Source organism: Camellia sinensis, chromosome 14 (genome assembly GCF_055761805.1).
Source record: "Camellia sinensis isolate YWXY chromosome 14, ASM5576180v1, whole genome shotgun sequence".
NCBI classification, from domain to species: Eukaryota; Viridiplantae; Streptophyta; class Magnoliopsida; order Ericales; family Theaceae; genus Camellia; species Camellia sinensis.
The window spans coordinates 62,284,999-62,294,958 of NC_138974.1; the positions used below are offsets into that span (position 1 = coordinate 62,284,999).

Sequence of the window (9,960 nt, forward strand, 5' to 3'; positions counted from 1 at the left end):
AAGGACCATTGCGAGAAGCACGGGCGGGATTGCGGAAGCAATCTTGCTGGAGATGACCAGGACTAGTCATGTTGCAAAACCGACAGAGACGAACAGGACAATTAACCAGAAGATGAGTCGACGGAAGACTGCGATTTTGACAGTAGTTGCAGAAAGTTGACTTCTGTGGGGAAGGTGGGGAAGGAGAACTCCGAGTCTGGGGAGTAGCAAGAACAGAGTCCACAGGGTGCGGATGGAGAGTACCAAACTGAGTTTCCTCTGACAGGAGTTCAGAAATTGCTTGCTCAAGAGTGGGTAAAGGAGTGCGATGAAGGAGAGATGCGCGTACTGGCTCAAAACGGGAAGTAAGAGCCATGAGAAACTGAACCAAGCGATGTTGGTCACGGTAAGTAGTAAACAAGGCAGCATCCTTAGTACAATCCCATGGAGGTTCAGAAAGAGCGAGCTGATCCCAAACAGAATACATTTGGGAGAGGAAATCATTAATGGTCTGAGTTGTTTCTTGGCGCATACGGTGAAGAGAACTCAGAAGCTGATATTGGTGAGCAAGGCCAGTAGTCTGATAGCGTTCTTGTAAAAAATCCCATATGTCCTTGGCGGGAGAGGAAGCAGAGTCAAGTTGGAACCGACTAAACTGAAGGCTGATAGATGTAATAGAAGTATTGCGAAACCAGGTAATGATCTGATAGTTTTTACTATCCCAATCCTCCAGACGATCGACATATTTGGCAGCGGAGTCCGTGGTGGCAGCGGATTCGGTGGTTGCTTGGATGGGTTTGCACACATCCCCAGTGATAATGCGCCAAAGTTTCTTTCCTTTGAGAAATCCAGACATAGCTTGTGCCCATAAGATATAGTTAGTCCCGTCAAGAACAACGGAAATAGAGTGGTTAGAGGAGTTGAGGCGATCCATGAGGGCAAAATCGTACTTTCGAGGTAGAATTTAAAAAATCCGAGGGTACCAGTGAATTCAAAGGGTCGAAATCAGTGAGAAAGGAGTGAACTGACCAAAAAATAGGACCAGAAAGGCACTAAATTGGCTTGTCAAAGTGAGTGGAGTGGTCTGGTCAACAAATCCGGTCAAACAGATGATGTCACGAGCGACAGGGCTGATGTCACAAGCGCGGCGCACGTTAGCAGAGAGGTGCGCGGCGCACAATAACAGAGGACAGCAGGCGGCGCACGAAAGCAGCTAGGGCTGACGTCGGCTGACGTCAGAAACACGCGGCTCACGTTAGCAGAGGAGGCCGCGGCGCACAGTAGCGCGGGACAGTGTAAGAGGCGCGTAGAGCGCGTCGGAGAACGAGGATGCGCGTGGCCGTAAGTTCTGGCGGCGCGTGGAGGCGCGTGGAGCGTCGGCTAGTGATGAATTTGGTGGGGGAGGATTCGTCGTGAGGAGACGAAGGGACTGGTGTGGTCCAATAAGGAAGACAGAGAAGGTCGAGATATGCAACAATCTGTCAAAATGTGATGCAGACGAGAGACACAGCAGTCTACGAAGAAGAGAAAAAAAAATGTAGAGACTAGGCAAAACACCTGTGCTCTGATACCATGTGAGATATGTAAGATATTTGAATTAATGTTGTAATTGTTATATCAGTTGGTTACAAGAGTGATACTTATTTATAGAGCAAGCACCGAAAGGAGAAGACATAATAATGAAGGTGTGTGAGTGGTGTTTGACAGAATAATGAAAGTGTGTGAGTGGTGTTTTTTCTTTACAACCGAAAGAAGAAGGGAATCCTATGCCCTATGCTTTCTATGTTTTATCTTATAATATACTATTACATTATACATTATACTATATACATTATATATTACATTATATATTAACAAATAATATTAAGGTTCTGCACTTTAGCTTCCGTTTGGGAAGTGGGTTGGCTTTTTGACTTTTTGGCTTTTTTGGCTATTTTAGCCTGGGCTTAAAAGCTTGATTTGGGAAGGGCTTTTTGATTTTTTGGTTTTTTTGAGTTTTTTTGTGAGAGAAGAATGTAATGATTATGGGTTGGATGTGATGTTTTGTTTGTTATGGTTAAAATAGCCTATTTTGTTTTTTTGGGGCTAAAATAGCCAAAAAAACTTGCAAACCCATTTGTCAAACACAGGCTAACTAGCTAACAAAAGAATTGTCTTTGGCATGGGACAGGATGGGATTGATGCCATTGAGGATGTCATTTACCACATTGAAACATACGATGTGACGACAGTCAGGGCAAGCACACCTATGTTCCTCATGTCTCGTAAAATCAAGTCGTTGGGAGTGAAGATGGTCTTGTCCGGTGAAGGCGCTGATGAGATTTTCGGTGGGTATCTGTACTTCCACAAGGCACCCAACAAGGAAGCGTTCCACCACGAGACTTGTCACAAGGTAATAATAATAAGTCTTTATATGTCAAAAACTGCCTCGACATAACAGTACTTATGTTATGGTTTCTGGTTTGTATTCTCTTGTTTTGCAGATAAAAGCTCTCCATCAATATGATTGCTTGAGGGCTAACAAAGCAACATGTGCGTGGGGGCTGGAAGCTCGGGTCCCCTTCTTGGATAAAGAATTCATTAATGTCGCAATGAGCATTGACCCCAAGTGGAAGATGGTGACACACTTAGCTTAACCGATAATTTGGTAGAACTTTTAAATTTGATCAAGTGGGATTATCTAATTTTGCCTTGGACCTTTCAGATTAAGCGGGATGAAGGGCGAATTGAGAAATGGGCTCTGAGGAGGGCCTTTGACGATGAAGAGAAACCCTATTTGCCCAAGGTCCAGAACGATAAATTTGATGCTTAATTATAGTATCCGTTGCTTATGCTAATTACTTGTGACTAATATGTCCTGTTTGATGCCCTGCAGCATATTCTCTACAGGCAGAAAGAGCAGTTCAGTGATGGTGTTGGCTACAGCTGGATCGATGGGCTCAAAGACCACGCCACTCAACATGTAGGCATAGATAATTATTTTTATTTTTATGCTTTTACTTTCATAGATGTCCATGTGATGCAGTGGATGTTAGGAAAAATATGTGATTCTCACAAGTAAATCAATTAATAGGAATAAAAATTAATGCGAAAAAATTAAATCAAAAGCAATGTAAGAATTTTTACGTGGTTCCCTCAATGTAAGGTACGTTCACGGGATCGAAATTCAATTCCACTATCAACCAAATAAGTTTTCAAATAATTACAAACGAGACACGAATGGTCTCACAAAACCACCCTTACGTGAATTTCAAATAATCATAAATAAACAAAGAAGAAAGACCTCACCAAATAGATGAATCAAAATCTTCAAAACCAGAGTTGTAAAAGATCCAAAATAACGAATCAAATCAACTTAATCAAAATGCACACGCATAATGCTTCACAAGATCAAAAAACCTAAGCAACAAACTTCCACACAGGAGCAGAAAAGTAGCACTTCTCGCTCACCCAAGTTTGACTCCGCCGAATTGATTCAATCAATATCAAATTAAGCCACTGCTTCGGCTTCACTTTTGGAACGCACAAAACAATATATATATATATATATATATATATATATATATATATATATGGGTTATGCTACAGACCCCCAGTGAGGTGGCAGCCCCTGATTCGTCCAAAACACAAAAAAAAAAAAAAAAAAAAAATAGTTTTTTCTTTTAACCAATGAGAAGCCGTCATTCATGACCCCCAGTGACCCCCACTGGGGGTCTGAGGCATTTTTCATATATATATATATATTGAATCTTGGATTTTGAAATCAAATCTTAATTGTCACCAAATTAAATTAGATCTCTAAAAATTAGATATAATATATTAAAATATATTATACCTAAATCAAATCAAATTAAAAGTCTTTAATAAATCAATTAGGTTTCAAACTCTAATAAGGAGATATATCCCAACAGTAGAAACATGTAAGAGCAATGACTCTAGTAGCAAGAACACCATAACTTTTCTACAAATTTGTTTAATTCCAAGATTATCAAAATTTGAGTTGAGCTAGCTCAAATTTGGATACTAGAAAGAAGAATAAATATTCTAGAAAAGAATCTAGACTAAATCGGATTCATATAGACCAAGTAATTGACGACAGAGAACCTTATAAAAAAAGCAAAATTGTATAATTGAAATCCTAAATAATGGAATTCACCCCACCAAATCCACCGAGGTCCATTCCAAAGCTATGAATCGTAATCCTTGCCATCTTTTAATGCCCGAATTTTAATTTCAGGTGACCGACAAAATGATGCTCAATGCTGCACATATCTTCCCTCATAATACCCCAACCACAAAGGAAGCCTACTACTACAGAATGATCTTCGAGAGGTTCTTCCCACAGGTGAATTCAATCAAAACCAATTCTATCACTATACTAGTTATGTCAATCAATGTCATTGAAGATATTAACTCGATTTACGTATATTCTCTGCAATGAATGCCTCTCAGAACCCGGCCAGGCTGACAGTCCCTGGAGGAGCAAGTGTAGCTTGCAGCACAGCGCAAGCTGTTGAGTGGGACGCTTCTTGGTCAAACAATCTAGATCCTTCCGGAAGGGCTGCACTCGGAGTCCATCTTTTAGCTTATGATCCCCCCTCACCCTCTGCCACTACCGGCGACTTGGCAACTGAGGTTATTGTTGTCGTGCCTAAGGTTATGAGTGTTCCCGGAGTCGCCATCCAAAGCTAGTAAAAATTATCATACCACCACTGTTTTCATGTGTGTGTGTGATGGTAGAATTTGTATCCTATATTATGTGAAAGTGAAATAATATTTGCTAAGGTGGTCTATTAGCCTTGACCTTTTGTATTTGATGTACAAGGTTTTTGAAACTTGATGTATCTTGTAATTTGTTTACAAAGGAGTTCTAATTGGTGCTAGACTATCCTTCTCATGATGTAGGAGGCTTCGGTTTGGTTATTTCTGTTGCCTTTTTTGGTGTTTCTTTTCCCATTTTTTTTCTTTCAAATACTACGTAGGCATTTTTCTGATTTTTTTTTTTTCTGTGCACGTAATATTACTATTCCTCAAACCCCCCCCCCCCAAAAAAAAAAAATAAAGCATCAACACGGAAATAAGTTTACCTTAATTTCTCACAAAAAAAATACAAATCCTAATTCCCAAGTGCACTATTTTACAACAGAGATACCTAAAGGTGCAATTTCCACCCCCAGTAGATGTACATCAATAGGCTATATAAATCAGTAAAACTATAGATCAAAGTCTAAATAAAAAAGCAGAAAGTGAAAAAACATATTTTTAAAAACAATTAGAAGAACAAAGCGTTGTAGAACAATTGGTTCCAAGTATCAGGCAAGCCAGGAAGGCACCAATGGCTACAATCAGCGGAGTGGTCAGGGTTAGCTCGTTGCTCGGGGCTCAGATCACCGCTGTAGATAGAGGGGTGCGCGTCTTTTCTCATTGCAGACAATGTTGTTATGTCGAGGAGGTATGTTGGACCGATCATGTCCTTTATTACTGCCTCAATTACCTTCATTTGATCAGGGTACGCCCCCGGGTAGGCTGTGCCACTCGTTGGCACGGTTTCGCCATAACAGCTCTTTGTTGCTGCCCCTGCATTCCATTCTGCTGGGCTGCAATTGTGGTATTTATTAACAATGTTTTAATTTTCAATTTAAATTACCAACAGATTAAAGCCCAGGAGGGAAAGTTAATGTAAAACCAATAATACCGAGGAATTTGGTCAAAATCTTTTTATAATATAATTTTAATGCATTAAGAACAAGTATAAATTTTTTTTTTTGAAAAATTTAATACATATCATTATTATCAAAATATTAAATTTTAAAATAATATAACTTTTGATGTAAATGTCGGTTTTTAATAAAATTCAGTGTGTTTGGTTTAATTTTTCTACATTTAAGTTTTTTGAAAATTGATTTTTTTTTATTTTCGTGTTTTTTTTTGTTTTAATTGAATATTTTTAAAATTTTAAACTTTTTTTTTTACTTTTTTAGATGCACATTACATAGATGTATCTAAAAAGTAAAAAATTTGTAAAAAAATATTTCAAAAAATGTATTAAATTCTTGTATTTTTTTGTATTTTTGGTATTTAGTGAATTTTTAAAAGATTTTTTTTACAATTTTTTTACGTTTTAGGTGTATTTATGTTAGGTATGTCTAAAAAGTAAAAAAATTGCTTACAATATTAAAAAAATTCAGTAAAAACAAAAAAAACACGAAAAATAAGAAAGTAAAATTTTCTGAAAAATATTTTTGAAAAAATGGAACCAAGCAAGCTGTATTTTTAGAATTCTCTCATTAAGATCTATCAAATAAGATTCATGTTAACTATGAAATTAAAAATATATATATATATATATATATATATATATTATCGTCGAAATTGATATAAATAGTAAGAGTAACATGTTACTCTGTTTAATAGTAACATGTTATTCTGTTTAACAATTGCTCTGTTTGATAGTAACATGTTACTCTATTTCATAGTAACATATTACTCTAACAATATTGTTTCTTAATGTACTTAACTTAAATGTATTTAAAAAATAAATTATTTATAAAAAATATAAAATAAATTCAATAAATACACAAGAATGAAAAATTATATTAAATTTTTGCAATTTTTTTTTAATAATTTTTGTATTTAGTTAATCATTTAAAGATTGTTTTTATGAATATTATACTTTTTAGTGTATCTAAATTAGGTCCATTTAAAAAATAAAAAATTGCTTAAAATATTGAAAAAATAGAAATTTATTAAAAAGCCTTCTTTCAAATACTTGTATCCCACTCAGTTCATAAGATATTCTTGTATTGCAATAAGTCCTATTATTTTGGATATTTGATTCACCAAATCTTAATCCTCATATTTAATTTATTTTATGTACAATTTCACCTTTATAAATATTTTTTAAACCCTTAACAATTTGGTGATGTGAACATTCACATTAAATAAATTAAATAAATTTGACAGTATAAATATTCATATTGACAATGTGAATGTTTACATTTTTTGTGTAAATGTTCACATCATGAAATATTCTCATTGTTAATGTGAACATTAATGGATGCTTCACTCTATTATTATTAGGAGTATTTTGATAACTATGCCATTCATAAAACTTATTAGAAAATAAGAAAATAAATTGGATTAAGTAGAATATAAATAAGTGAAGAGAGATTTATGAATAAATATTACTAAAAAAATATAAAAAATTAAAAAATTATTTTTTTAAAAATCAGTCTCAAACAATAATTGAGAGAGAGAGAGAGAGAGTTACTTGTAGTGAGTGGGAGAGATGGATTGGAAGAAGACTCTAGTAGTAGTTGGGCTAACATTGGAGTCAACCCACTGGGCCCAAGTTCTCAGCCCTTTATCTAAAGCAACCAAACGATCCATATCTTCATACAATGTCCCTCCTGATTCCATGTAGTCCCACCTACACATTACATACAACCGTATAATTTATTTTTCCTTTTATTTATTTATTTTTTAAATTTAATTTAATAAAATCAGAGTCAAATTGCTAACCCTTGGAGAGATCCTTTGTGACTCCACCAGTGACCGGTGTTAAATGACAGCACATCCACACCCGTCCACGCCTTCCCATTCCCTGATATATCATCCAATCTCAGAACTCTCTTCCCTTCCACTGCTTTGATGTCCACCAGATACGGTGCTCTGTAGAACGACACGGCCACACCGTACTCCTGCATTTTACCATAACATAAACCACAATTTTAGGCTCTTAAAAAATGCTTGAGAATTAACAATAGCCGTCTGATTAAGATCACAGGCTCACCAAGAATTTGAAGGTTGAGAGGGGATCTCCTCTGGTCAATTGGGTGGGCGATCGTGGCGCCGCAGCTGAAATCATACAAATCAACGACTCCCATTGGTTCTTCCCCAACGAGTCTCCCACGAACATCACGGTCTTCCCTTGCATTTTCAACAGAAAATCAAGCCCGTTGAACCTACGTAGTACCATAAAAAAACATATGTTATGACTAGAAGATTATGATAACATCTAATGTACAAAACCAGCATATGGCAACATATGAGAATTAAGCGTGAAAAATGGCAACAACTCCACTTACTCCAATAAATAAATAAGGAAAATGCTAGAGGTCCCAAATTTTCTACCAAATAAATGATCAAATGTCTCACATGGGTGTGGGGTCCGCAATTATGGCAACATATGAGAATTAAGCGTGAAAAATGGCAACAACTCCACTTACTCTAATAAATAAATAAGGAAAATGCTTAGAGGTCCTAAATTTTCTACCAAATAAATGACCAAATGTCTCACATGGGTGTGGGGCCCACAAAATTGCGGACCCCACACCCATGTGAGACATTTGGTCATTTGTTTGGTAGAAAATTTGATGTCCCTAGCATTACTCAATAAATAAATAGAGTTTGGAATACAAAATTGGTATCCTATAGAATTTTTATATAAAATTCATGACCATAATGGTAAGACAGTGATATTTTTTTAAAATATAAGCCATCTTGATGTATATTTTGATTTAAAATTATAAAATCAAAACTTGTCTCGTCATTTTATATAGTTCTTTTATTTGTATAGCACTAATTTTTAAGGGAAATTATTATTATTTTTTAGATTGATTTTAAGAGAAATTATTGAGTATTCTGAAACAAATCTATATAATACTCCAATTAGATAGTTATTAGTCAATAAAGTTGGATTCATAACAACAGCATGAGAAGTGATCATTGATTAACATTACTTTAAAATTCAATTTATACATAAGTTTAAATTATGAATAATTTTCTAGGCATATCATGTGTGTGAGAAAAATTTGAAGTGTAGATAATCCTATACAAGTGAAAGAATTGTATACAATTTTGTGATTAGATTTTGTACCGTATATGAGAGGATTGTGATCAATTTTATAATCAAATTCTGTGCACGTGAAAAAACCGTTTGTGAAATGGTAAGGTACCTGGGGAGGTCACAATTAGCAGGTTTCCAACGATATTTGAGGTAATCAGAGTCGGGTCGACCATACATTTGGCAGTTGAATTGTGGGTCAATGATTGGACAGGCAGAGAATTGATACTGAGGATACGTGTCATCCCGGATCCAAGTGCCCATAAACACATCACACGACGTTTGATTGGCTTGGATCATAGGTCCTCTGTTGTGATGGTGGTCGCGACTGTGGTGGTGGTTCTTCAAACCACCTAGCAAAACTGGTGAAGCTTCATGGCTTTCCACCAAAACAAGACACAGAATTGCAATGCAATACCCAAAAGCATAGCAAGAAGATTGCAAAAGAGGAAGAGCCATTGCCAGACGAGAGAGAGCGAGAGAGAGAGAGAGAGAGAGAGGTGTGTTAGGGGCTTGTAATGGAGTGGGGCTTTTGTTGTGTCGTGTTGTGTTGTGTGCATGTGAAGTATGGTTTGGTGAAGGTGGCCCTGTTCTGTGACTCTTTTTTGACTTGTGAGGTTTGATTCGAACCAATAATTGAGATGAGCAGTTGAGTTGAACATATGAATTATGAGTTCCCATTAGCTTATTTTTTATTAAAAACTTTGTGACTAAGGGGCGACGCTACCTTACCATAAGTGCTGTCACTCAAACCTCGAGTTTTTTTAAAAAAATTTCTATAAAAATAAAAAAAAAAAAATGTCGCCCCACCTTACCATAAATGCTGTCACTCAAACCTCGAGTTTTTTTAAAAAAATATTCTATAAAAAAAAATAATAATTTAGAGAATTGACTCACCTTTCAAACTATTTGAGAAATTAACTTATTTTTTAAAATCGCATTTTGAAAATGTAATTTTAAATTGAAATTACATTTTCAACCTGCAATTTTACTTTGAAATCGCACTTTGAAAATGCAATTTATGATGACATGGACTTTACTTTTTGAAATTACATTTTTAACATGTGATTTCAAGGTAAAATTGAATGTTGAAAATGCAATTTCAATTTGAAAATCGCATTTTCAAAATGCGAGTT

General features: G+C 35.7%; 2 protein-coding genes across 2 annotated transcripts; one reads left to right on the forward strand and one right to left on the reverse strand.

Moving 5' to 3' along the window:
* The first annotated feature begins 2,091 nt into the window (after positions 1-2,091).
* On the forward strand, positions 2,092-4,910 carry LOC114320620 (asparagine synthetase [glutamine-hydrolyzing]). The gene is made up of 6 exons (XM_028267689.2): positions 2,092-2,371; positions 2,463-2,597; positions 2,684-2,764; positions 2,855-2,941; positions 4,217-4,324; positions 4,432-4,910. Exons 1-6 carry the CDS (start codon positions 2,141-2,143, stop codon positions 4,669-4,671), a joined length of 882 nt encoding a protein of 293 aa, XP_028123490.2. The 5' UTR covers positions 2,092-2,140; the 3' UTR covers positions 4,672-4,910.
* A 143-nt stretch (positions 4,911-5,053) lies between these two features.
* Positions 5,054-9,450, reverse strand: LOC114320621 (protein PMR5). Its single transcript, XM_028267690.2, has 5 exons — positions 8,937-9,450; positions 7,772-7,943; positions 7,501-7,679; positions 7,250-7,408; positions 5,054-5,576 (listed from the first exon to the last, which is right to left on the reverse strand). Exons 1-5 carry the CDS (start codon positions 9,281-9,283, stop codon positions 5,252-5,254), a joined length of 1,182 nt encoding a protein of 393 aa, XP_028123491.2. The 5' UTR covers positions 9,284-9,450; the 3' UTR covers positions 5,054-5,251.
* Positions 9,451-9,960: the final 510 nt, after the last annotated feature.

Bases quoted from the DNA above. Each gene is read 5' to 3' on its own strand.
- LOC114320621 (XM_028267690.2), bottom strand. From the start codon at position 9,283: ATGGCTCTTCCTCTTTTGCAATCTTCTTGCTATGCTTTTGGGTATTGC. The intron at 7,944-8,936 runs GTACCTTACCAT...GGTACTACGTAG, and splicing joins GCTAATTGTGACCTCCCCAG to GTTCAACGGGCTTGATTTTC. The intron at 7,409-7,500 runs GTTAGCAATTTG...TGTAATGTGTAG, and splicing joins CACAAAGGATCTCTCCAAGG to GTGGGACTACATGGAATCAG.
- LOC114320620 (XM_028267689.2), top strand. From the start codon at position 2,141: ATGGGACAGGATGGGATTGATGCCATTGAGGATGTCATTTACCACATT. The intron at 2,765-2,854 runs GTCCAGAACGAT...GATGCCCTGCAG, and splicing joins AGAAACCCTATTTGCCCAAG to CATATTCTCTACAGGCAGAA. The intron at 4,325-4,431 runs GTGAATTCAATC...AATGCCTCTCAG, and splicing joins TCGAGAGGTTCTTCCCACAG to AACCCGGCCAGGCTGACAGT.